General features: G+C 40.5%; 1 protein-coding gene across 6 annotated transcripts; it reads left to right on the plus strand.

The window, feature by feature from the left end:
- Positions 1 to 841: 841 nt before the first annotated feature.
- On the plus strand, positions 842 to 27920 carry LOC102234304 (cAMP-specific 3',5'-cyclic phosphodiesterase 4C-like). Of its 6 annotated transcripts, none has more exons than XM_023333911.1 (18): positions 842 to 916; positions 1072 to 1168; positions 3747 to 4420; positions 9163 to 9297; positions 10609 to 10736; positions 10827 to 11009; positions 11105 to 11144; positions 11256 to 11326; positions 13179 to 13341; positions 14429 to 14522; positions 14656 to 14813; positions 15529 to 15627; positions 15739 to 15903; positions 16584 to 16683; positions 16909 to 17063; positions 22334 to 22456; positions 22584 to 22766; positions 25968 to 27920. In XM_023333911.1, the coding sequence occupies exons 3-18, from the start codon at positions 4370 to 4372 to the stop codon at positions 26715 to 26717; spliced, it is 2598 nt and encodes an 865-aa protein (XP_023189679.1). In that variant the 5' UTR covers positions 842 to 916; positions 1072 to 1168; positions 3747 to 4369; the 3' UTR covers positions 26718 to 27920. The 6 variants fall into 6 exon arrangements, with proteins under 6 accessions (XP_023189679.1, XP_023189680.1, XP_023189678.1 ...); XM_023333912.1 differs by adding an exon at positions 1685 to 1837 and having other exon boundaries at positions 868 to 1168; XM_023333910.1 differs by having other exon boundaries at positions 868 to 1168.

Consider the following 27920-nt stretch of genomic DNA (forward strand, 5'->3'; position numbering starts at 1 on the left):
TCGCAACAATCACGGTCCCACAAGTACAAATGCTCCTCTTGAAAAACATTCCCATTAGAAATGTGCTTCTTTAAGACACGGTGAGTCACGTAAAGAATTGTGACTTGTATTGCAATTTTCAAATGAATTTATTGATTGTTTTATCAAACTGTGCAGAAAATAGTGAAACTAACAATCCCGGCAGCATGGACCTTTAATTGGTATTTATTGTGACAAAGAAGTCAAAATTCGCATTATGATAAAAAAAAAAATTGTCACGACAAATAATACAATAAACGCCCACTCCCAATTTACATGCAGAAATAAAGGGCTTGTTATTGGGTAGCTGTGAGAATTTAAATTTAAATCCTCCTGTTCTGTATTTCAGCTCACACCTTAAACTCCACATCCATATTCCCTACAAAATGGTTCAACAAAAGAAAGACTGTGATTCTTGTGAGTCGGTGTTTTAGAGCGACCCACCGCATGTCCTTGAATGGCTTTGAAAGGACACAGAAACAGGACAGAATAGGCTGCAATGGAGACATGGATGCTTATTGTTTTTCTTCTTCCTTTATATATGCGTAGTGTGTCCATAAAAACCTGCTCTTTGTGTGAGTGTGACGGGTTTTTACTGGTTGTTCAGACAGGACGGCTGCTGATAAAAAGGAAAACATGTTCTGCCTTTTAAAAGAAAAAAAACAACAACAAGGGAAACAGCGGGGTATAACGATGGAGAGAGGAGGAGCGGAGACTGTTTTGTGGGATTAATGGACAACACTGTGCGGGAGGGTGGATGTGGATGTGGATGGGCTTCTCCATGGAGCCGGTGGTGGTGGGAGGGGGGACGGCTGGGGGAGACCACTGTGGGAGGGGGAGAGTGGAGAGAGTTCGGGAGGGAAGCTGGTGAAGCCGCGGATATTCATGAGAACGGAGAGTGGGTTTTTTCTCGCCCCCCACCTCTCTCTCTCTCTCTCTCTCTCTCTCTCTCTCTCTTTCTCTCTGTCTGTCTTTCACTCTGCCTGTCTTTCTCTGTATGTGTGTCTTTCTCTCCCTCTCTTTCTCTGTGGTGATACACTGCAATGTCTGCAGACAGACAGACGAGCGAACAGGAGACAGAGACGGAAGGAGACGAGTAAAAGCGAGACAAGGCCCAGCCCTTCTCCCCATTGATCTTCTGGCGATCAAGGTGAGTGTTTTCCCCCCTCATTATTATTATTATTCCTGCATCCATATGAGCCTGCGCGCGTGTGGGGTTGTATGTGTGTGTGCACGTGTGGCTTTCTGACAGACACACACACACACACACACACACACACACACACACACACACACCTACACACACACACACACACACACACACACACACACACACACACACACACACACACACACACACACACGCACACACACACACACACACACACCCCTTGTTGTTGCTGTATGTGTGCAGACATGAAAGCAGGACAGCCCCCCTCATGTATGCACAGTTGATTTTTATTTATTTATTTATTCCTCATTTACGTTTGAGTGTTTGGTAACAGAACAGCAGGTTGGTGGTCGAGATGCATGTCGATGCAGTGCTGCTTGGTTTTATACGCTGCCGGAGATGGAAGTGTGTGCATGCCAGTGTGTGCTCGTTTTCCTTGTTGTCTGTCCATATATATGTCACTGTGTCACTATGCATTTGTTGATTTCTCCTCAGACCTGTTATCGCTCTGTGCATCTCCGCTGACTCTGCTGTGAAGATTCCCCCACTCCTCCCCCAAATCCACCCCTTTTATTTTTTTATTTTTATTTTTTTTACCGGGAGGGTGTGTTCTCTGTGACCCTGGTAAAAGTCGTTTCCACCACTACAGTATGTGTCTTTTATCGGAAGCACCGTGATATGCTGAATCTGTCCCAGCCAATGGAATTAGGTCAACGCGGATTGCTCGGAGTAATTATATAACACCAGAGAACTCTGGTGTTGCAGTATCTGCTCAGAATTAGCCACACAGCTCTGAAAATCCCACTACAGCCTAGAACATTTTCCCAAGTTCACAGTAGCGCAGTTGCCATTTGACATTTCGAAAAATAAATTCGCTTGATGGAAACACGGCAATTAAAAAAAGAAGAAAGAAAGAAAGAAAAAAGAACAACAACTCGTTTTTATTGATTGTATAGAAATTTATTTATTTCGCAAAACTGCATTGGAAACACTTTTTTCGCACACGATCGATAACCGGATGTCGCCATTGGAGTAAACCACGAAGAAGATGACGACGACAGGAAGTGGTAGGAGGAGAGTGGCGCAGCATGTTTTAAGACATTTTTTGGACAAACTTATTCACGTGTAAATTTAATAGCGGTTTTGTATTTTATTTAATGGAAACACCGTAATTGCGAAATTGTGTTTTTTACGACAGTAGCGAATATTGACAAAGTTTTGTACACACAAAGATTTGTGCAATGGAAACACAGCGGTATCATTGCGCAATTTGGCATGTTTTTTTTTATTTGCTCAATGGTCTACTTCGAAAAAAAACCCTCTAAGCGCTAAGACGTTTTATTGGCCGCATCAAAATATGTTTGTTTTATATAACTGCAGTGGAAACACTTTTTTCTTTTGCACATAATCAACAACCAGATGTTGCCACTGACGCAAACCACAAAGAAGAAAACAGGAAGTGGTAGGAGGATAATGGCCAGTATGCTTTTTAATGACTTATGGCATAAAGAAATTTATTCACATGTGATTTAAATAGCGTTTCTTATTTAATGGAAATTACTATATTGTGGGGTTTTTTTGGACATTAACAAATAATGACTTATGTTTTTCACACATTTGTAATGGAAATGCAGCTACTTTCACCAAGCAAACAAGGGACTTGCCGCAGCATTTCTGTAAAATTTAGTGCAGAAATGAAATTGTCCATAGATTATTCTTAATATGACCAACAGCCTAGTGGAAAAATCCTAATATTTTTTCATAATCCCACATACTTGAGGCGAATGGAATTGGACTTCCTTCCTTTTTCGATTAAGATAATGTTGCTAGGCAAGAGGTTAAAGAAATAATAAAGTCCAAATTTTGACATATAATGAAACAATCAATTTACAGGAACTGACATACATGTTTAAAAATCCAGCATTTGATCAAGTTAAGATTATGTAGCATATTTCAGCACCAAAGTTGTTAAAAGTGCTTTACATTATAAAAAAATAGTACAGCAACAAATTGTGGAACAAGCAATAACCATTACATTTTGTCAAAGGCTCTAATCAAAACATCAGCAGATCTTTAATGTATTTTGGTAGTAAGCTGTACAGTAATTTATAAACTAATAGACGTATTTTAAAGTCTATTCTCTAAGTGACAGTGTAAGGACTTTAGAACTGGGGGAGATGTGCTCTATCTTCTCTATTCCTCGTTTTAGTGAACACCAGCAGCAGCGTTCTGGATTTCTGGATCATGAAACTGATCCATATGAGAAACTGAAAAAGATCTTGTAAAGAGAGGTTGAAGGAAAACATAGGACTTCCTGCTGCCTTTCCTTCAAGCACTTTCATTTAACAAAAACACTCCACCAGTCGTCTAAATTTTGATGCTGTACTAGTTGAGTGGAGAGACGTTTATCTTGTTGTATATTATAGAAAATATTTCACTGTATGAAAGCAGAAGAGTAGCTACACTATTGATTAATAAAAACATAAAGATAAAAGTGGTTTATTAGCTCTATTTGCATGCTAACTCCTGTTTTCTGTTTTGTTTCGCTATTCCTAAGGAGAAGACTCGAGGATGTCTTTCGTCAAATCAAATCAGGAGTTTGGAATTTGATGTCCCAGATGAGGCAGCAATATCCAGAGAGACTTGCCCAGCCAAGATTGGATCCGAGTGACCGGTCCTATTACGGAAAACCAACCTGAGAGACGTTACAGACCTGCTGCAGAGTTTTTAAGGTTCTCCCGGATTCCGGATGGTTTGGAAAATGACTGGCTGGCAGGATCCATTTACCGTAACCATCATGTGATCCACTCTTCGAGCCGGATACGTGCCGAGAAGAATTTGTGGAGATGATGGTACCTTTAGTGGCGGATTTTGGCTTTGGGGTAAAAAGCCCACATTTTTTGCACCTTGGAGCCTCTGAGGGGTAGATAGATGCCCCGTTACTGTTTTACAGCAGAAATACGCCTGATTTCAAACATCTAAAGAGTTGGGCTGTGGAGACGGTGCAGGCGCTGCTGTTAGCTGGGCTGACTCAGCTCCAATGGGGGCCGGTTTTGACCCGGTCTGACCCCGGTTTGAGCTTTGCGGTGACCTCTGATCTCTCCGGTCCTGGCTCTCCACCTGCTCTGCTGCCTGGGTTCCGGAACGCTCCGCCCTGGGGCCCAGAACGAGCCAATCAGAATGAAGAAGAGCCGCAGCGTGCTGTCGGTGACTGGAGAAGAGGTGAGAGAGGTAACATAAACAATAAGTTAAAAAAATGTATTGTTTGGAGATTCTGGCTGCCAGAACAGCTGGGTTGTGAATATTTAGCACTCAAATTATGTAACTTTTACTTATATTTAATGAAAAGTTATGTGGCAAAAAATCTACCTTCCTGTATCAGCAAGCTGCACAACAGTGAAGATTCTTTTGTGCATGTATTCAGGAGTCAGATCTACAACTGACATTGCCGACCTTCAAATGTTCTTAACTAATGGATAAAAGCAGATCTAGGTTCTTTACAGTGGGAAAATGTATTCATGTACACCGTTTCCATCTCCCCTGCATATTCATCAGGCCAACAATAGAACAAGGGGACACAATGATTTGTAGGCCTTCTGCAATGATAAGGATTTCATTAGTCAACATTATTTAAAAAAGTATATACTACAACTAGTTATCTCTCTCATTTGCATTGTAAAGTATCAGCTTTACCGTAATACATGGCTGCAGAGTATTCAACTAGAAAAGAACCATAAATCACTTAAGATAAGAGCTGAGTTCATAGAGTGAGGTGAAATTAGGCCTATCACAGTAACATCATTATAACAGTTTTCATTGTGTTATCCTAAAAAAATTATAACTATTTAAGAAAAATCAACAACAAGGAAAATAGGAGGGTAGAAATGTGTTGATCTCTTTGCAGGTTTTGCCTCAGGTGGGTTACCGGTTCCTTCCCCTCCTTGTCCATCTAGCTGTTGTGTCCTTGGGCGAGATATTTCACCCACGTCTCCCACTTGTGTTGGTCAGAGGGTTCTGTGGCGCTGATTGTATGACAGCCTGGCTTCTGTCGGTCTAGCTGTGGCTATAAAATAGTTTGTGAATGGGTCAATGACTGAATGTTGTGTAAAGTCCAAGTCAGCACTTTATCTGACTTGTGCTGTAAAAATACAGGCCGTTTACAACAATACAGGCCGTGGCAACCATTCACCTGTGCAAAACACCTGTAGTTTCTAAGCTTCAGAGCTTCCGCCTCACTGAGCAGCCCTCCTCCACTCAGTTCCTTCAGACTAGCCAGTAGTAATTAGCAAGCACCTGGAAGAACTGCACACTCACTGAGCTTAATATACAAGCAACTTCTCAGTGCATCGCTGGTAAAATCGTTAATAAAGGAGTGATGTTGTGGCGACTTCCTGGAGGTGCGGTATCAGGAAGAATTGGAGTTGTTAAAGAGGCAGAGGCCCAATTTCAAGACATCATATTATGAAGTCAAATTTCCTGTCAGTCATATTCGATATATAACATTTTATATATAACATTTCTGTAACAACTGAAGGTGACATATTGACTTGATTGTGCTATAAAATGGCACTATGTACCTAAACAAAATCATAATACTGTCCCTTTAAGTCACTCGTTGCCTACAATCCCAGTTGTCACTGACAGGCTATTTGATTCAGTTGCAATTAAGAAAGCTACAATGTCATTTTTATTGATGCAGCAGGGTACACCTGTGCATCATTAACTATAAAATGCCTTTTAGTTTAAAAAAAACCCCCCAGAAACCTTACACAAAAATAATTAAATTAAAAGATAACATAGGATTATATATACGTTCTAGAATAGCACTGCTCTGTTGGAGAAGCTCTGTTCCTTAAATTCTGGTAAGTTCTCTCTTTTTTAAAGAGAGAACTTCCTCTTTTTCTGCCAGAGCCATTACTTTTTTGGACAATTGTTTGCTCTGCTACTGAATGGTGTGAAGAAGAAAGAATTTTTGCTAAAATTTTTTACATTTGCCTTGTGCCTACGGATACTCATCCATCAGCCATTAATGACTAAAGACCTGTTGCCCTGACATCCCACATCATTAAGACCTTGGGGAGATTCCTGTTGCCCCCCCTGCAGTCATGTCAGAGCCTCCTGTACTTTGCTTACTGCTGTGGAGTTGGAGTTGAAGACGCCATCATACACCTGCTTCAACAAACCCACTGTCATCCGGACAAAGCAGGCAACACTGTGAGGATCATGTTCTCTGATTACCTAGTGCATTTAACGCAATTCAGACTTATCTGTTTTGTCAAAAGCTGGAGAAGACACAGGTGGAGGCCTCAACAATCGCCTGGATCCACCTGACAAACGGACCAGCGTTTGTGAGATTGACAGGGTCATGTGTGTTGCCAGGTGTTTAGCAACGCAGGAGTACCACAGGGATCTGTACTCTCACCATTCCTTTTCTACTCCAGCACAAGTCAGAGCCCTGCCACCCACAGAAATACTCAGATGACTCTGAAGTCGTTAGGTGTTGTCAGAGGCTGAGTGCAGAGAGGCATGGTGCAGGAAAAGTCATCTCATCTTGAATGTGAAGAAAACGATGACAATAGATTTTGAGAGGAACTATTAGGTCTAACGTTACTTCCGTCATGGGAGAAGAAGTAAAGATAGTGGCGAAATATTTGTGTTCACTTGGACAACAGTCTGGACTTGAGTTGCCGCAGTACAGCTGTCCACATCTGTTGGAGCAACAGCATCAGGGCCTGGAACTTAAAAAGGCTCAACAACCTGAGGAAGAAGGCTGGTTCTGTTCTGATTACTACCAGAACCTCTGGAGATGACGATGCATAGAAGGATTTACATAAAACCAATAAAGTTATAGACATCCTCATGAAGAGCATCCTCTTCATGATTTAGTATGGGGGTTTGTATTTCACGAAGCAGTGATAACTTTCATGGTAGCCCCTCCGAGACAAGGTGTGTTGATTTCAAAAGGCATTCATTTTTAATGTGTATTTTGTCTGATATGTTTATTTGGCAGAAACTTAAAGTAACGTGAATACTAATCAATTTACAAATTGTGCAACTAAAAATTGTAAAATTATTAGTTGCACAGCAGGGATTCAAGTTATTGATTAATGACTTAATCTAAAGTTGACTGATCTCATCGGTCAACTAACAGTTAATTGATGAATGTCCGTTTTCTCATTTTTTTGTATCAAGAGGATTGACTATCTTTCCGTAAAATAAAGAGCTACATTTTTCATAATATGCTGAATTAGAAAAAAACCCACCACACATTAAACATTAATTTAACATTACTTTGCGACAACTACATTACATAGTATGAAAGATGACTAGGGCCACTGGAAAAAAAATATTCAGACTTTTGATCTCAGAAGTTTAAAATCAGAAAGTTGCTACTAAGGTGAAACTTAAGGAGCTGATTCAGAGAGAAGTCCATAAAGTGTATTTTGCATCCCACACAGAATTCATTAATAATTTTAAAAATGTTATGCTTCGTATTTTGTTTTTTTTAGTCATCATTTCTGGAGCCTCATAGAGGTTCAGTTAAATATAACTACAATTTACATATCTAAAAATCAAAATCAAATTTTATTTGTATAGCACATTTCAGCAGCAAGGCATTTCAAAGTGCTTAACATCATATCAAACACAGAAACACAATGCAACATAGAATCAACAATCAAAACATGACATTAAGCCAGGTTCCATCACTAAATTTGTAATTGATTACGTTTCAAATGCAATCCTAAACAGGTGAGTTTTTAGTCGAGTTTGCATCCATAGAAGGTTTACCTGTTACACTCCTACTGTGTTATATGGAACAAAATACCTGTTGCTATTTTTATTCCCACTCACGCTCACAATCACACAGTTTAAAACGATGTATTTTAATGGGCTTCTGGCACAAGGCTCCGTTCACCTCTTTCACGGGATTTCGAGCTGGGACTCCGCTCGAAGTTCCTCACGGATTTTTGTGCAATTCTATGGCACCTGTTAGTGCCTAGAATTTATAGGGTTTCCGCTACGCGCAATGACCCTCAGTCACTTGCCATTTTTCTATCTATACATTTCTCAAATAACCATTTGTATCATATTCTTGCTTAAGCGCTTGTGAAGAAATAAAAACTCTCTTTTTGGAGAAACAATTCTTGTCAAGACTATTCTAGACTCTGTTAGCAGCTAGCTGTGCTGCAGTAATAACTCTGCCTTACACATAAACAAAACAAGAAGTGGAAATTTGGTATCTAGTTGTAAGAGTAATTTTTGTAGATACTGCTACTCGGATGAAGTTCCTGTTGAATTTGGTTGCTCTGTCAATCCCTCACCACAAGGGGGAGTACAGTTATTATCCCACACCCTGGTATAAATGAGCTTGTGCTCAATGAGTGTAAATCAGCCTTCTTCTATTCAAAGGTGACTTTAAATCATGCATTATTCAAATGCTCAGTCATTGATTATGCTAATCAGGTGACTGTATGTTTCTGAGTCTGTGTGTGTGCGCGTGTGCTTGTGTTTGCACGGGGTGTACATGCGGGTGGCTGAGAGCATCTATCCACATCTGGGTCTGGACGACATCAAATGCAACACGGCACTGTTGCCTAGCAACTGCTACCATTCCCCCAGTGTTTTGTTGCTACGGTGCTGCAGTGCAGATCAGCCTCTTAGAGCTGACTCTGTTGAGGGGCTTTCTCTCACACACACACACACACACACACACACACACACACACACACACACACACACACACACACACACACACACACACACACACACATGGCCTCACACATGCACAGTCACCCCCCCCCCCACACACACACGCATTCATTGCTAATTTATGCATTACCGTTGAAGTTTTACCCACTTTCAGGCAAATCAGCTCATATTTGCAACAAATGACTTTCTCATTGCTTTCAGTTTGTGCTGCACAACGATCTGGCTCGCTTCCCTCCTCACCTCACGTCCCTCTCGTCTCACAGGGGAATGAATTAGACGTAACAGATGCTGTGGAGAAGGCGGAGTCGTCTCGCTACAGCCGATCCTACACGTCCGGGGCCACGCTGGGGGCCGAGCTGCGCAGAGGACGGACCAGAAGACTGTCTCCCAGTCTCCAGGTACAGGGAGACCGGAGCGGTCACATTAACATGCCTGGAGGGCACGGAGCTTAAAGGAACCGTGAAGAACTACCGACAGCCAAACCAGCCCATCCTGTTCACGCTCTGTCAGCTATCATCTTAAATTTATTTAGACGCCACGTCTTATAAGCATGATGAAGTGAAGTGACGGGAGGAGCACACAAAAACGCATGTTTTAGTACCAACATGTAGAATCTGCATCTCAGCCGACCGGCTTTTAGTCGTCCGTTGATGATCTTTAAAAGTCAGCAATAATATAGCTGCTCGTTCTGTATTTAATTACATTTGCCTCTAAAATCTATTATCAAAAAAGCGCAAAACTGTAATAGCTGCTTGCAGTCAATGGATAATGCCACATCAAACCTGCAACTCTAGACTCAGATTTACCTTGGATACAAAAATGAGTCAGGAACACTCGATTGAAGCCACGGTCAAAGTTTCTGCGACTTGGGCTCCAAAACAATACTTATTTTGTATTTAGGCTGAAATAGCGTAGCTTATTTTAGTTGGAGTGTCAGCTAAAATAGAGCCAAACTTAAGCTAACAACTTAGGTTTAGCTCTCTTTTAGCGTGGGTTGGACAATAAATCAATTACAATATCTATTGTGATAGATATTTCAGAAAATAAATAGATCCAGAACCACACAGCACTCTGGGAGATGTAGGCAGAGCAAAGACTTTAGCTGCTCAACCTAAGCAAGGTTGGTGGCATCAGCTAACACACTCTTTGGTCACCTAGCAACAACCTGTTGAGTAACTTGTGCAGCAGCAGTTTCAGGTTTTGCCACTGTGCCTCATATTTGCTCAAAGATTTACAAACAATAACACGGAGAGAAAACTGTAGATAAAACAATGGTCACGCCACCAGTTTGGCTATATTTCAGTTTGGCAATATTTCAGATAAAACAAAAACTAGTCAATAATTATCATTATTGACAGTAATTGATATTGACTGATATGAAACTCTTATATTGTGATACTTTTTTCAGCCAATATCGTCCAGAACTAACTTTCAATAGATATCAATAGATAATGCAACTTAGCATTTTAGCATCTTAAGTTGCTAAACTAGAGCTAAAATGTAAATATTTCACTAAGGTCATTTTCTGGTCATCGCTATAAAGCAACAAAAGTTAGAAATTTGGGAGCTAAATGGTGGACTGTGTAATTGTTGACCCCAGTGTAGCTTCTAGCAAGAATAAAACAGCATAATGGCTTCACTCCACACCCTCAGAATCTCAACTTTCCCGCCATCTTTTAGTCACAATGCTTGCATCAATGCCTCGTCAGGTACCCTGCTGGCTCCGCCCTCGAGATCGCACCCGTTCCCCCGACATCCTGAGCAATATGTCGCGTCCCACAACGCTTCCTCTCCGCATTCCTCCTCGCATCTCCATCACACAAGCGGATACGGACAGGTACCGCATACTTAAACCGCCCGGCCCCTAAAAAACAGCCCCTCAATCCTTTCTTTCCAAGCTTGACATGATACTTTCTCTTTACTTCAGTAACGAAGCAGAGAATGGAGTGTCTCCCGCTCACACTCCTCTGGGCTCCCAGAGTCCAAGCCGCACATTGAACACCTCACTGCCTCAGGGCCAGAGAAGAGAGTCCTTCCTCTACAGATCTGACTCGGACTATGACATGTCCCCCAAGGCCGTCTCCCGTAATTCTTCCCTCGCCAGCGAAGGGTGAGCTTCAAAAACAAACACACCAGAGATTGTACTGTGTTCCCATCAGTTCTGTTGTCTGTGTCAATTTTTTCAACTGTTCCTCCTCCTTTCAGGCACGCAGCAGAAGACTTCATTGTCACACCTTTTGCTCAAGTGAGTGTGACAAAATATGACTGGTTGTGAAAATCCAATGTTGGAAGACATTTTATTTGCTTTTGTCCTCTTCAGAATACATAATACTGTGACGCTGTCTGGTGATTTCAGGTACTGGCCAGTCTGCGATCAGTACGGAGCAACTTTACCATCCTTGCCAATGTCTCCACACCGATAGTCAAGTAAGAACCAAACTTCTCTTAAATGATCAGCGCACACAATAAAATAATAAAGTGAAATATAAATGCTCTGTCACTCATATAGCACCTCACTAGGGTAAAAGCAGAGCACTGAGAGATGTCTTATAATATTTTCCCTTTTTGTAAATTTGGATTGTGGTTCTGAGCACTTCTTATCACTAAAACATAACTTTAAATGGGCAGAATTATGTAAAAGTGACTTTTATGAGCTATACATCGTATTATGTTATTGTCTCATCAAAAACATACCTGAGGTTTTGCCTTGATTCTTTCATGCATGTTTGAGAAATCCTTTGATCTCCCTTGGCAACCATTCAGCTGTGCAAAATGCCTGGGTGGACCTAGCCCCGCCTTCAACGTGCAGCTCCTCCTCAGAGCTGCACATTCCAAGCTTCCACTCAGAGCAGCTCTCCCACACTCAGCTGCTTCCGACTATCCGGCAGCAGTTAGCAAACAGCTGGTGGAACTGAACATCTGCTGAGCTCATTATGTTAGCTATACTTCTCACTGCAACGCTGGTAAAAACGCTGTTAAAGGGTTAATAGAGGAGCCATGTTGTGTCAAACTGACACTATGTCGCTGGAAAACACATGATACTGCCCCTTTACGGTTAAAAAATGGAGTAAGACTCTGCAATATTACTAAAAGCAATGATTGCATGGAGATCATGCGAGCACCATTTAGAAACATTCAGCGATCGGAACCGGCAACATTTTGTTCTATGGTTGTTTTTACAAACCAAAAGCAGACCTAGTCGATTAATTACGTTGGCATTTGACTTTTTTTTATCATAAAGTATATTAATCACATCTCATCCGACAGACTAATTAAAATGGAATAATAGAAATCCTTCATTCAGCTACATATTGATGAGAAATTATGACCAACTACCAGCAGATGAACTGGTTCATTTGATTTGTGTGAGATATCGGTGAATATTATTACTTCCAAATTGTGCGGGACTTTCTGAAAGCTATGTATTTGTGTCGTTCTTAGGGGTGATCTTCTCTGAGTGAGTCATGACACCAAAGGGCCTATCGAGCAAAAGCTTTGAATTATCCTTATGATTCATAGAGATTTGACAAATAGGCTTCCTTTGGTGTAGACTTTGATGTTTGACAAAAAGGGACAGAGTGTCTTTCCAAGCCTGTAGAAATACTTCTAGTCTAGAACAACACCAACGGCGCTCTGCTATTCTTCAGTTAGCCAGCGCAAAGTGTTCCTTTTGTTTGAGTACAAGTAAGGAATTTTACTACAATTTCTTACATATATATTTGTCATTATTTTTTCAACATAATTTAAAACTGCAGTATGTAATTTTCTTTAAAAAGTTTCTTGTTTTACACATTTGTTCAAAATGTCACAATGTCTTGACAGTATAATATAAAACAGATAATCTATGAAAAAATCGTCCTGCTCCTAGAGCTGCTGTTGCTGTCTGAAGAAAGGTATCACTACCGGTCAAAAACAACCATTCAGAGCCAGGAGGAGGATCTTAGCGCTGTCAATCAAGCTTGTCTCCTGACTATGATTGGGTGTTTCTGAGTGAGCGATAACAATAGGACCATAGGGAGAAGGGAGAGGAGCTTGATTTTTTTTTCAAAGATTATCTGCTTAATGTAATCATGTCATAGTGATAAGTTTAATATGTAAAAAACATTATATATATACAGTATATATATATATATATTTGACTAAAACTGATTTTTAATACTATTCCATCTGGCCAATGCATGTATTTTAATACAGAACTGAAGTAGGTTGTTGAAAGTCTGCCAGTAATTAGTCCAGTCTGCAGTCTTCTCTCTGATCAGATTAGCTGCTGTGCTTCCAGGAGGTCTCCTTTAGGTGGAGTGTGTGTCAGCCCCAGGGGGACACTCTCGGACCAGCAGTACCAACAGCTGGCCCTGGACACACTGGAGGAGCTGGACTGGTGTTTGGACCAGCTAGAGACCATTCAGACGCACCGCTCCGTCAGCGAAATGGCTTCCAACAAGGTAGGGAAACGTCTCTGACCCAGTAGGTCCGACCTCCACATCCACAGGGTGACTTCTACTATCAATGTAGGCTCTATATTTGGAATCAAAAGTATTTAGAGCTTAATGAAATAGTATGTGTGCAAGCATACCAGCCATGTTTAGTTTTTTTAATCCAACTCTATTTGTCTGCCCAGAAAGTCTGGTTTGTTTGGGGAGGTGCAATCAAACTCTGACCAAAAACATTAACTCCGGTCCGCCTACAAACCTAGGTCACGGTTTGGTTGAAGTGAACTTTGGTGTTGTTCAAATGTACATGTGGATGCAAGCAGACCGGTAGTAGACTATATTGCGCAATCTGGGTAACTACAACCTCAATAAACGTGAGTCTATTGCTAGCAGGAGAAATGGCTCATGATCCTTTACCAGTGACAACTACTAAAATGTGATTTTAGTTAACATTGACTAAAGAAGGAAGTTGCGTTCATGTCTTCTTCTGAGGGTTTTATAGCTTCCTTCAGTAGTTCTTGGTGCAGCGCCACCACAGGCAGGGAGGTGAAAAGGTTTTTCACTGCACTGTTGAAAACCACAGCAGCTGAAAATGTAAAGAAAGTTGCGACTTTATTCCCTAATTGAACTGAGTCTACTGGAGTATCATGTATGACAACACATGTAGTCAAAGCGTTCTGTCAGAAGGAAAGGGCCACAATTCCAGCAAATTACTGTGAGAAACGTCTGGAAGGAAACAGAGATTTTGACCCAAATCATACAGGAAACGGAAAGAAAAAAAGAACCTTGTGCTTCTGGTGTAGGTTTGATCAAGCTGACAAAAAACGGTTACGGTTTTGTCCGTATAGGGTATGTAAATATTTGGTTTTACTGTCATAAAGCCTTTGGTATATGTATATTTTTTAAATGTAGCTAATACACAACAAACATTATTGCACAACCCATATCTGCTACTATCAAAATCCTTGATGGCTCCTATTTCATATTGCCCAATTCTCACTTTGCCACATAAAAATCAAAAAGCGAGGTGCATTTTCTAAGATATAAAAATACCATTTTGACCAAGACTGCCATTTGTTCTGCTCTTATTCTGCTACAGTTTAAGAGGATGCTGAACAGGGAACTGTCTCACTTGTCAGAGATGAGTCGCTCTGGGAACCAGGTGTCAGAATACATCTCCAGCACTTTTCTGGGTGAGCCGGATCAGGATTCCAAATGTCTGTCGTCATGTTTTACGACCGTTTGTAACTAAAGAAACTACATAGTTGCTGTGGTTTCTTTATCTACGCATCTGTTGTTGTTGTTGTTTTTTTTGTCCCTCTGTAGACAAGCAGAACGAGGTGGAAATCCCGTCTCCGACGCTCAAAGACAAACCCATGAGTCACATCAGTGGAGTGAGGAAACTGTCCCACAGCTCCAGCCTCTCCAGTGCCTCCATGCCTCGCTTTGGGGTCAACACGGAGCACGAGGACGAGCTCGCCAAGGTGCCGTTCGTTGTAATATGTAAAGAAACATCAGCCTTTAGTATGTTTTTTTTAAATTCATTATTCAGCAATTATTACATTAATTTATCATAAATGCTGCCTCATAGCGTTGGATTTTAGATAGCCTTGAGTTCTGTGGTGGGAATTTTTTTATTCTATAAAATATTATGACTATTACCAGATAATACAAATTTTCATCACAATCCCCTCTTTTGATTATAAGAAAATATGTAATGTTTTATATTAATCATGTGATTTATTTTATTCCCACAGTTCTTATGGTTTTTTTGCAGCAGTGTCCTCCACTTTTCCATTTCTTGGCAGCTCGATGGGCAAAGCAGCTTGTTGAATTTGACTGGCAACCAGTCAGAAAATAACATTTAAATCAATTATTTTAACTGTTATTAGAAAATATATATATATGATGAAAAGCTTAAGATAAAAAAATTTATTTGATGGATTTTTTTTCTCATCTTCCCTCCAAATTCCTGAGGCCCTCTCAGCGCTCCCTGTTGATCCCCACTTTAAAAGACACTAGTCTGGGCCACTTTATTGCACAAACGTCATAAGACTCAAGGTCACATATATCTGGTGTGAAAAATCAGAACTTCTAAAGCCGTCTGTGGTGTGACGCTACATTTTTTATTTTGATTTTTTTGAGTTTTAAGTCCAGATGATGAAATCATTTTTTGTAACTTTGTCATGTATCGAACAGGAACTGGAGGATCTAAACAAGTGGAGTTTTAACATATTCAAAGTAGCAGAGTTCTCCAACAACAGGCCGCTCAGCTGCATCATGTACGCCATTTTTCAGGTAAAAAGCAACAGAATCTCCTAAATTCCTCTGTCTTTGTTATTTTTAAAACATAGGTTTTTTTTTATTTTATTTTCGAGGCTCTGTCTCCTTCTTTGCTTACCTCGCCAGGAACGTGAGCTCCTGAAGACATTTCGAATCCCTGTTGACACTTTTGTCACTTACGTGATGACCCTAGAGGACCATTACCATGGAAACGTAGCTTACCACAACAGCCTCCATGCTGCAGATGTCGCCCAGTCCACACATGTGCTCCTCTCCACGCCTGCTCTGGATGTAGGTTCATCGGCCCAAACTGATTAGAAATTTACTCAGTTTATTAACCTATTATTCTATCATTAGCCTTTTGAACTGATGTAAAATTGACATTTTTTCCCCCCACACACAAGCCGTGTACGTCAGCTGTCGGCAGATTACGTCTCTCTATTCTCCCCTGGCGGTTCCTCTGCTGGTTTGCAAAATGGCAACAGCAGAAGTTGGGTGAAAACACCAGAATCAGTTGTTGTTCAACAATAATTGCATAGATTTTTTTGAAAAGGAAGTCTTCTGTTGAAGATACATAATCACAATACAATACTTTGACCTTTTTGAATTCTGCAACTAAATTTAACCAAAGTATGAAAGAAACCTACTACCATAGTAATAAACTCTAAACTAAATCTAAACAATATTTTACCAGTAATAACTAATAAAAACGTACAAAAATGTACTAAAACTAACTGAAGTAAACAAAACAGCAATAAAATAAAACTAAATTATAATGAATAACCCAAAGCTATTTTTATAACCTTATGGACTCAACTTTTTTGACTTATTCATCTGTAGTTGTGCTAAAACTTTTTATCCAAACAGTGAGTTGTTTTTTTTTTTTTTTAATTGCTGTATTTCCGTTAAGTGAATAGAAAACGCAGCTAGCGAAGCTCATACTGTTGTCTTCTCTCTCTTTATCCCACCAGGCCGTCTTCACCGACCTGGAGATCCTCGCCGCTCTGTTCGCTGCAGCTATCCACGATGTAGACCACCCCGGAGTTTCCAACCAGTTCCTCATCAACACCAGTGAGCGCACCGCTGCATGTGCTTCAATAAGTGCCTCATATTTTGTCCCGTTGGTGTTCACGTCCCGCTCCTCCTCCTCCTCCTCCTCCTCCTCCTCCTCCTCCTCCTCCTCCTCCTCCTCCTCCTCCTCCTCCTCCTCCTCCTCCTCCTCCTCCTCCTCCTCCTCCTCCTCCTCCTCCTCCTCCTCCTCCTCCTCCTCCTCCTCCTCCTCCTCCTCTGAATCAGACTCAGAGTTGGCGCTGATGTACAACGACGAGTCGGTCCTGGAGAACCACCACCTGGCTGTGGGCTTCAAGCTCCTGCATCAGGAGAACTGCGACATTTTCCAGAACCTCACCAAGAGGCAGCGGCAGAGCCTGCGCAAACTCGTCATCGATATGGTCAGGGCCTCGGCAAAAACCACACCCAACACACACCCGGCAACACAAACATTGTCTCTGTCTTTCCTTACAATGCTGCAGGAGTCCAACTTGTCTTTGGACGCTTTCAGGTTACATGTGTTGGTTTTGTGTGTTTAAGTTTCACACTGCTCTATGTCATCTACGTGGGAGATGAACTCTTTGGTGATGCCACTTTGTTTAAATTAGATTTTGTGAAGTACTATATATAAACAAGCCTGTCCCAGTAAGCAATTAATCAGCTAGTTGGTTGGTAAATTAAAATGAGCTTGACCATTTCCATTTTGATGATTAATATTTTTTGAAGGGCAATATTACTTACAGAAACTTCTTAATCCACTTTAATTCTGGTTTTGGTTGTGTGTGGTTTTTATTTCCATTTATTATTTTGGGTTGTCCGGTTTTATTTTGGATGTTTAAAATATTTTCCGGTTCCAGTGTGGAGTGCTCTGGGCAAAATTAAAGTTTCTTGATCTTTGAGACGGTGAACTTGCATTACACCGTGTTCCAAATTGTTATGGAAGTGATATTTTCTCAGATTTTCCTAATTGGTCAATGCAAATGACGGTCAGTATAATTTTCAAGTCATGAACTATTACAGTATAAATCAAATTTTACTGTACAGCAGGGCCCACTGCAACAGTTTCTGCTTGTGAGCTCTGGTTAGGGGCCCAATAGTAGGTTGATGCACCTCAAGCCTCTGGAGGATCCTCCACCTTGAGGCTCCAGAGGCTCCAGCAGCTTCAAATAACTGTTTGCTGCTTTGTAAGGACATTTTAACAGCTGCTCTCTTCATCCTGTGAATGTGTCTAACAGAAACCTTCCTCATTCTGTCTTTATCTGTACAAACCCATCTTGGTTCTGAATCAGCCACAAATCTCTTCACAGTACGATAACGCTTCAGTTTTCATTAAATATCTAATGTTTTCATAGCTTGTCATACAGCACTACACTATCTGATCCTTTTCGTCAGCAGACAGATTCTTTCTCTTTTCCATATTGCTTGAAACCTGTGGCTTGTTTAATAATGTGGAACATCCTTCTTAACCTCCTGAGACCCGGGCTTTTGTGTGATGTGCATTTTTTTATGTCTCCTTACTATTTGGGATTAGTATGACCTAACTTTAGTTGAAATTAAATTTTAGCTTTCTATGTGCTCTTGAACTATGTCAAAACCAATGCCCTCATATGAGGACAATGGGTCTGTTTTTGCATATACATTTTCTCCTTGTCAGGACCCAATTAGCCTAAAAATTAAATTTTAGCTTTCTACAATAAGTGGTTATCTCAAAACCCAATGTCCTCAGATGAGGACATTGGGTCTATCTGTGTGACGATAAGACCATTCAATCAATGTTATTATTTACATCTGTGTTTACAAAAATGTAATGTCCTCATATGAGGATGCAGGGTCTCAGGAGGTTAAGTAGATTTCCTTTAATTGAGCTCACCAGACAAACTAATCAACCAGCTCTCTGAAATTAATTATAGTGATTCAAAGAGCCCTGACAAACAATACCATCTATAAACTAGAAAATTTCGGAAGAAATTTAGCCGGGGCCTGCCAAGGCGCGGCCGTGGGGTTTGGGCCCGGTGTCGTCACGCCACAAATCGTCGTCGACGCTAAAGAACGCCGTGACGTAATCAGTGGCACGCGGAGAACCGCAAGAACGTTAAGTGAGGCGGACGTGCACCATTCGGTACGATTTAAAATGTTGTCAAGGCTTTTATTTTGGAAGTTTTGTTAAACTTCATTTCAAAGGGCCAAACTAATCCCATGCGTAATAGTCCTTGGGTTAAAATAGTTATATAATGCTCAAAACACAAGTAGCTGATGTAAAAAAATGCAAGGCTTTTATTTTGAAATTTTCAGTATGCTTCATTTTTAAGCTCCGAACTAATACCACGTGTAAGAGTGCTTTGGATGAAAAAGTCAAAAAAAGCCAAAAAGAGCTATTACCTCATGTAAAAATATTCAAGGCTTTTATTTTGAAATTATTATTATGCTCCATTTTAAAGTTCCAAACTAATCCCATGTGTAACAGTGCTTTGGATGAAAAAGTCATATACGGCCAAAAAAAGCAATTACATGATGTAAAAATATTCAAGGCTTTTATTTTGAAATTTTCAGTATGCTTCATTTCAGAGGGCCAAACTAATACCACGTGTAACAGTGCTTTGGATGAAAAAGTCATATACGGCCAAAAAGAGCAATTACGTCATGTAAAATATTCAAGGCTTTTATTTTGAAATTTTCAGTATGCTTAATTTTAAAGTTCCAAACTAATCCCATGTGTAACAGTGCTTTGGATGGAAAAGTCAGATAAAGCCAAAAAGAGCAAATACATGATGTAAAAATATTCAGGGCTTTTATTTTGAAATTATTATTATGCTCCATTTTAAAGTTCCAAACTAATCCCATGTGTAACAGTGCTTTGGATGAAAAAGTCATATACGGCCAAAAACAGCAATTACCTGATGTAAAAATATTCAAGGCTTTTATTTTGAAATTATTATTATGCTCCATTTTAAAGTTCCGAACTAATCCCATGTGTAACATTGCTTTGGATGAAAAAGTCATATACGGCCAAAAAGAGCAATTACGTCATGTAAAATATTCAAGGCTTTTATTTTGAAATTTTCAGTATGCTTAATTTCAAAGTTCCAAACTAATCCCATGTGTAACATTGCTTTGGATGAAAAAGTCACATAAAGCCAAAAACCGCAATTACATGATGTAAAAATATTCAAGGCTTTTATTTTGAAATTTTCAGTATGCTTAATTTCAAAGTTCCAAACTAATCCCATGTGTAACATTGCTTTGGATGAAAAAGTCACATAAAGCCAAAAACAGCAATTACCTGATGTAAAAATATTCAAGGCTTTTATTTTGAAATTATTATTATGCTCCATTTTAAATTCCGAACTAATCCCATGTGTAACAGTGCTTTGGATAAAAAAGTCACATAAAGCCAAAAACAGCAATTACATGATGTAAAAATATTCAAGGCTTTTATTTTGAAATTATTATTCTCCATTTTAAAGTTCCAAACTAATCCCATGTGTAACATTGCTTTGGATGAAAAAGTCATATACGGCCAAAAAAAGCAATTACCTGATGTAAAAATATTCAAGGCTTTTATTTTGAAATTATTATTATTCTCCATTTTAAAGTTCCAAAGTAATCCCATGTGTAACAGTGCTTTGGATGAAAACGTCAAATAAAGCCAAAAACAGCAATTACCTGATGTAAAACTATTCAAGGCTTTTATTTTGAAATTATTATTATGCTCCATTTTAAAGTTCCAAACTAATCCCATGTGTAACAGTTACTGAGTTAAATCAGTTATATACAGCCCATAGCAGCAGTAGTTCTAAAGGCCAGTTCTCAGTCCTGATCTGTTTCAACTGAGGATAGATAGAACTACAGTGATGCGTATTCGTAGTCCAAATCAGCAGCCAATAGCCTCTTGAGTTCCGTTGCTATGGCAAATAATGGTCTCAGCAGGTGTGAGCTCTGAGCTGTGAGCTCTCAAACACACAAGTGTGTTTGAGCAAACACACTTTACTGAAAAAAAGCATTGGAAACAAATCCTTCTTGTTCGGGAACCGTAATACATATTTGAAAAGCGTTTCGAGCGTATGACAGTTCAATGTGTCTTCTGCGATAGTCCCGAGATTCATATCTGTACCTCACTCAGAGCATTTACAGTGATGAGAGAAAGAAATGTTGTGCCCAGATATGAACCGAGATGGGCTGTCACTGTAATTTCAGCAAAAATGAGAAAGTTTGGGTCGCTTAGAGGCAAATTGTGGACAAACCGTAACTGGTATCGACGAGCCGTCTTCACTTTCGAAGAGATCACAGACGTATCTACAAAATGAAATTTGAATGGCATTTCTACGTGAATTTGTGACGACACAGCAAATCCTCAAAAATAGGGTATTTCTAGGATTTTTCCCATTGAGTTATAATGGGGTTTTTTTCGTAGTTTTTTGCGAATTATGTCGCCACGTTAAGCCCAAATCCCACCACAAGTAATAGCTCCAATGGCGTGAATTTTCTGCACGTTTTGATACCTCATTTGTAGGTGTGCACCCAGCGGTATGAGCCGCATTAACGGTTACGGAAGAATAAAGAATATTAAAGAGACGCTTCTCTCCGACAATAGTAATAGGTTCCTGCCATTGCTTTGCATGGCAGGCCCCAATTTAATAGCACAACAAAAAGTTTAATCTTTATGACACTTTAATCCAATTTGCATAATAATTTGGAACACGGTGTATTATGCTGTAATCAGAATATTGCTTGAAAATTGTCTCAATTATTATTGATTGCAATAATTTTGAGGACAATTTACCGTCCAGCAAAGTTAGTTCCTGGACAACCAAGCAGAGTCAGGAGGAGGGTCTTAGCGCTGTCAGTCACTGTCACATATGCGCTGCTCACATCCTCCTATCTGCTCTTTGCTACATTAAACCTGGTTCACTACAACACAACCTGCCACAAATGCTAAAGCTAGTTAGCATAACCACCAATGACAGCGGATAAACAGTTTTCTTGGAACAGTAAGTTGTTTCTCCTCCTTTAGCACATTTAGCAGCGTGTACACAAAGTTGACTGACAGCGCTAAAACCTTCCTTCTGGCTATGATTGGTTGGTTTTGACTGGGACCAGTGCATTTCTTTGGACTCCAATAGTAGCTCAGGAAGGAGGTGGAGGAGCTTGTTCTTTTCAAAGATGATCTGTCTCATATTACACATGGTGACAGTCCTAAAAAATATGTAAAGAAAAACATATTTTTTAAAAAAGTTACATACTTCACCTTTAAAAGTTTTAAAGTTATAATAAAATATTTTTTTGGCATGAATTCAAATCTGAGTTAAGTTAGTAATTCTGTAATAAATATTATATGATAGATTTGTGGAGGTCTTTTAGACAAAAAAGAAACAAGTTTATTTAATAACTTACATTCTTGTGAATTTCAGTTATCTGAAGTTTAGGACATTACATATTTGCTCATTCAAATTATTTCCAACTAATTCCAATAATTAGGAGCCTTTTTCAAAAAGGAAGATTATTGACAGTATTGGACTACTGACTGTAATCTTAATTAGTACTAATTGGTCATTTTTAATCCTTTATGTCCTAAACAGCAACTCTTAATAAACAAGGGCTACAATAGGAAGTCAGACACAAATAACCAAAACACGAAAAGAAGAGTAAGATTTAACTGACTGTCGGTGTGCAGGTGTTGACCACAGACATGTCTAAACACATGACACTGCTGGCTGATCTGAAGACCATGGTGGAAACCAAGAAGGTGACGAGTTCAGGTGTTTTGCTGCTAGATCACTACACAGAGAGGATACAGGTAGGGTGGCATGAAAATGTTCTTTTTGCCCATTCGATGCCTGAAATTCATCTAAAGGAAATGTAATAAAACCAGATACATTCTACAAGTCAGTGTTTTTTTTTGTGTTTTTTGTTTTTTCTTGCAGGTACTCAAGAACATGGTCCACTGTGCCGACCTGAGCAACCCAACAAAACCGCTACCTTTATACAGGCAGTGGACGGAGAGGATTATGGAGGAGTTCTTCCGACAGGGCGACAAAGAACGAGAGAGGGGGATGGAGATCAGCGCCATGTGCGACAAACACACTGCCTCGGTGGAGAAGAGTCAGGTAAAACTTCACCTGGGCTAGCGCTAGCGCTAGCGATGTAAGATCAGCTCACTCGAAAAATCCTCTTCCACTCTCTTCTGGGTTTACCAGAAGAGATAATCTGAAATCCTTTGGTTGATGGTGAGATTGTTCATGTGAGCGTCTTGGAATTTTAATCTGAGTCATGCTCTTGAGCTGCTGCTGAAAAACTTGTCGATATAGATAATTATTGATCAGTTGTTAGTTGATGCCACCAACCTTGCTTAGCTCGCCTTAAGAGGTTGAGCGGCTACGGTCTTGCCTCTGCCTACATCTCCCAGAATGCTTCAGTGAATATTCTGTGTATTGAAAATTCTATCAGATGCATTATCCATTGATATTGACAGTTGCAGACACACTCTTCTACCACATGTGACCTATCATAGTTTCATCAGTTGACACATGGGCTGTTTCCTCTCAATGTGAACTTCCTCACTGGAATGTGTTGCCAGATTTGTCTGATGTGAAGGTTTCTGATTCCAGCACTTTTTGCACATTAAGATTTGCTTGAATCTTGCTGCTTTGTACCAGTAGGAGGCAGCAGCTCTCCTCTCACATCTTCTCTTTAGCAGTATGCTAACAGTACCATCTTGTTTGATCAGCGTTGCCATGTTGGTTATTGTGGAGAATCACGTTGCTTTTTTTATTTAAAGCAGCCAGTAGTTTGTGCAACTTTCCTGCAACTTCAACTTGTTTCTGCTTTTTATATAATAACCACATAGTTGAATTTGCTTCAGTGGGATTTTATGTGGTAGATCAGTGGTGCCCAGAGTGGGTCCTGGAGGGCCGGCATCCTGCATGTTTTAGTTCTCTCCCTGGTTGGTACCAACAACCTTTTCAGCAGGTCAATGTTCTTCTTAGGCCTCTAATGAGCCATCATTTGATCCAGGTGTGTTAAACCAGGGAGAGAACTAGAACATGCTGGTTGCCGGCCCTCCAGGACCCACTCTGGGCACCTCTGTGCTAGAACAAAGCAGTGTGAACTATAAGATTTACAAGTGTCAATTCTTTAGAAACACAGGGTGTATTTGCATTTAGCCCTATTGACTGTGTTTATGTTAACATTTATATCTTTTCTGTACCTGTGCATGGTCACAATCTATGTCTATATTCTTTGCTGCCATTTGACAGAACATAAACTTAAATAATTTTGAAGGAACTCAGGATGTGATATTATGCTTAGGAAACTCTTAAAGGGGGCATAATGTTTCTGAGCATCAGTCCCTCATCAAACACGTAGCCAGATGGCAACAGCTTCTTGATTATTCTATGAAATTGTTCTATGTCCCTGGAAAATACCTGACCCCCCCCCCCCCGAGTTTACTCTGGACTCGGCTTATAGATTTATAGTCACATATTTCCATGTACATACTTGTTCGTATTTCAATTTATTCAATTTATTTTATACTTAGGTCATATTTAAATTAGTTGTAATGTCAAACTCGTGTTATACATTTTATATTTCTATTGTTGTCTTTATTGGCTAATATTTAACACTGGATGGGAGTAGCTTGTCAGCAAATAAGCAATTTCCCCTTGTGATCAATAAAGTACATTCTGATTTTTGATTCTAAAGTAGAGAAACGGGGTAACACTTGGTTTAACACTTAAGGCTTGATTTACTATGAGGTTTAGCACTCAGTCCGTGAGTTTGTCACCACTGGGAGCTCGACTTGATTGTTTGCAGGTGGGTGGAAAAAAAAACACCTGCCCATCTCCGCCCTCTAGTAAAGCCAGCCTTAGTCCTAGTGCGCCCTCTGGTGGAAATCTGAAAGTTAGGAAGAAACCTCCACACAGCACAAACACTCCAGATTCCTAACACATACATGCAAAAGACTTGAATGGTTTTGACCAAAACATTTCACTATTTTAGAATGGGCCTATCAGAAATTCCTGCCAGGCAGTATTTGCACATAGGTCCTGACACAACTGTCTGCACATCAGGAAGTATCAGCATTAATACTGCTAAAACTATATGCAGTCAAAAGTTCCCACAAGGATCCTGTTTGTAGCAAAATTAATATGAATTATTAAACATCCTTTGGGTGCATTTAGTCATTTACTGTGAAACATTTTGACCTTCTTAACATAAGTCAAAACTTTTCAAGCATATCAGGACAATGGAAAGAGAGTTCAGTTCTACCAAGTGGCTAAATTTAGCTTGAACCCCTGCTGGCTTTGATATCAAAACTTTATCTGGACTTTCAGAGACAAACATGAACATTTAACCTCACTTTTATAGTCATATTGCAAGAATGTTGTGCTACAGCCCTGTGTGTCCATCAAAATGGACTAGACACACAGGAGGCAGCATTCTTCATTCATTTTCTGTGGAACTTGCACAATGAGGTGACAATGCTTTCCCTCCTCTAGCCAAGCGACTGAGGAAATTCATCCTCGTAGACGTGGAAACGTGGGCTATCGACGCAACACAAGGAAGTTGAAAAATATTCTACTTCCGTTGCTAATACATCCCATGTGTTACGTTCACCTCGAGTTGCTACCTGTGTGTTGAGCTCATAAAGGGTTCAGCTTTCTGCCTGTAGTAGTGTAGTAGCATAAGGAACGCCCCAGGCCTCACATGTGTGTGAACATTTCACTACTACGCATACATAGTGAAAATATGTGATGTTTACACAACCAATAGGCTTCAGCATGTCAGGCATCATTAATACGTAAACGTTGTGCAAAATACGTGTTAACAGCATGTATTTCACGCTTTGTTTGTGAGCTGTCAACATGTACTTCACACGTTTCCCTGCTGATAACGGTTGACATTTTGATTCCTATCAGATGGGTATACATCATGTACTTTACGTGTTGTTTGCGTGTTGCACACACGTCAGAGCAACATGAAATGTTCACACCAATATGACGCCGGCGGCGTTCCACATGTGTGCATACGTCTTACCGGCACGAAATTTCGCATACACGAATTTCATCGGTCTTTTGGCTGGAGGAGGGCGAGCAACTGTCGCCTCATCGCCCAAGATCCGCAGGACATGAATGGAGAGGGAGCGACATCGAATGCATTGTGTCTTGTCAGCAAAATGCGAGCAATTTTCTGATGTGAACTCTACACACAGAAATCACGATGTACTTTTTCCATAATTGGCACTACTTTCCTTGCACGCCTTCAAGTGGGTAAACATTTGTTTCCTCTTGCTGTTATCTCCTTTCAAGGTCGGCTTCATTGACTACATTGTTCACCCTCTGTGGGAGACGTGGGCCGACCTGGTGCACCCAGATGCCCAGGAGATCCTGGACACCTTAGAGGAGAACAGGGACTGGTACCTCAACACGATGCCCCAGTCGCCTTCGCCTCCCCCTGACAGACACCTCCAGCATGACCGCTTCCAGTTTGAACTCACACTGGAGGAGCTGGAGCACAACAATCACAACAACATATACCGAAGGAGCGGCAGGGACAGCCGGAAAGCCACGTGTGATGACACGCAAGAAGACACTGAAGAGGAGGAGCAGAAGCAGGCTGATGCTGAAGAAGAGGATGAGGAGAACCATAATGGCGAACAGAACGGAATACAGGAGGAAGAGGAGGAACGCACTGATGGAAATGAAGGGGAGGAAGCCGAAGAGGAGCTAGAAGAGGTTCAAGAGGAGCAAGGAGGGGAAGAAGTCAACGGTGAACAAGATGAAGAAATAAAAGAAGAGGATGAGAAAGATGAGGCAGAGATGACCAAGGATGAGGTTGAAGTTGAGGAAGCTGAAGTAGATGAAAACCAAGAGGAGGAAGAGAATGCAGAAGTAGAGGAGACAGAGGAGAATGAAGCTGAAGGCGGCACAGAAGACGGTAAAGAAGACGGAACAGAAATGGACAGTAAAGACGAGGAGGCAGAGAACAATGCAGAAGAGGAAGAAGAAGCCCCTCAGGAGGGTGAAGAAGATGATGAACAAAAGGAAGAGGAGAGTTAGCTGACGAAAGTATCAATGAGGAAAACTGCCAAAGGGGGGATAATCAGGATCCCAGAGCAAACGAGTGTGAAAAAGAGCCAAAACGTGTCCGTCTTTCCAGAGAACGCGCTCTAACTGCTTTGATATCTGAAAGTTAGATTGGACTTTTCTTTAGAGCAATATTTTTTGAAGAATCAGAGACGAGGAAACTCTTTGGATTTTTCTAAGCAGCCTACTCATTGCAGGAAGCGGATCATCAGGTAGCGACAGAAACTGGGGTCTTCCAATCCTGTCGGTGCATCGATCACTGCCGTTTGGGATAAATGGGGAGATATTAATAACAAGACTGAGGTCAGGGGTTGGGGGGAGGTTTAATCAACCGTTTTGTAGCTCCTGGGAATAAATTAAAGGAAAAAAATATATGCTGAAATAATGTACATGCAAATAAGTGTGTGCCTGTTTTTCGGTTGTTATAGACTGTCACGCGTTGTTTCTTGGTCACCGTCTAATGTCTTATTGATGAGGACCATAACACACACACGCACACACAAACATAGACCATAATAACTCAAAAGCAATCCTAAAATTACGACGCCATATTAGGGCCATTGTAGATAGAAAAAAAAGGAGGACCTACAATAAACCTAATATGCCGTTGTGTAAAATAAATTCAGAAAAGAGATTTAAAAAAACGCCACCAGGAAGGTGTAACTTGCCGTCTTCTATTGAATACGAACCCATTTTTCAACCTGTGAGCAGATTGTTTCACACACAGAATCAGCCAGAGCTCCTCACTTCCAGCAACCAAACTGGTTTTCTGACCCCAGACTGTTCTCGTCACAGTGGAAAACCTGCGAGGCTGGCGTGTTGTATGTCGTCGATGTTCAGTCGTGTGGAGATTACAAATAAATAATCGCACCGAGTGTTTATGCCATTGTGACATTGTCACCTGAGTTGTGCCAAAACGTCCCACAACCAGCACTGAGCAACGCAGCCTCTGGAGAGGGCGGCTACTGATCACGAAGCAATGAATCCGTGGGACCAGGCCAACAGGTGTATGAATATGGTCTTCCACTAATGTATGTATGTGTTTTTTGTAAAAAAAGAAAAAAAAGAAAGAAAAAATGTATTTGGCACTTTATCAAACACCCTTGTTGCATATATGTACATAATAAACATGTATTTTAATCTGCTGATGTCATATATTAAATATGATTAACTCAT

Source organism: Xiphophorus maculatus, chromosome 5 (genome assembly GCF_002775205.1).
Source record: "Xiphophorus maculatus strain JP 163 A chromosome 5, X_maculatus-5.0-male, whole genome shotgun sequence".
Classification (NCBI taxonomy): Eukaryota; Metazoa; Chordata; class Actinopteri; order Cyprinodontiformes; family Poeciliidae; genus Xiphophorus; species Xiphophorus maculatus.

Coding starts and splice junctions, on each gene's coding strand:
- LOC102234304 (XM_023333911.1), top strand. CDS start 4,370: ATGAAGAAGAGCCGCAGCGTGCTGTCGGTGACTGGAGAAGAGGTGAGA. Junction 11,010..11,104: donor TCTTCCCTCGCCAGCGAAGG/GTGAGCTTCAAA, acceptor TCCTCCTTTCAG/GCACGCAGCAGAAGACTTCA. Junction 13,342..14,428: donor GCGAAATGGCTTCCAACAAG/GTAGGGAAACGT, acceptor ATTCTGCTACAG/TTTAAGAGGATGCTGAACAG.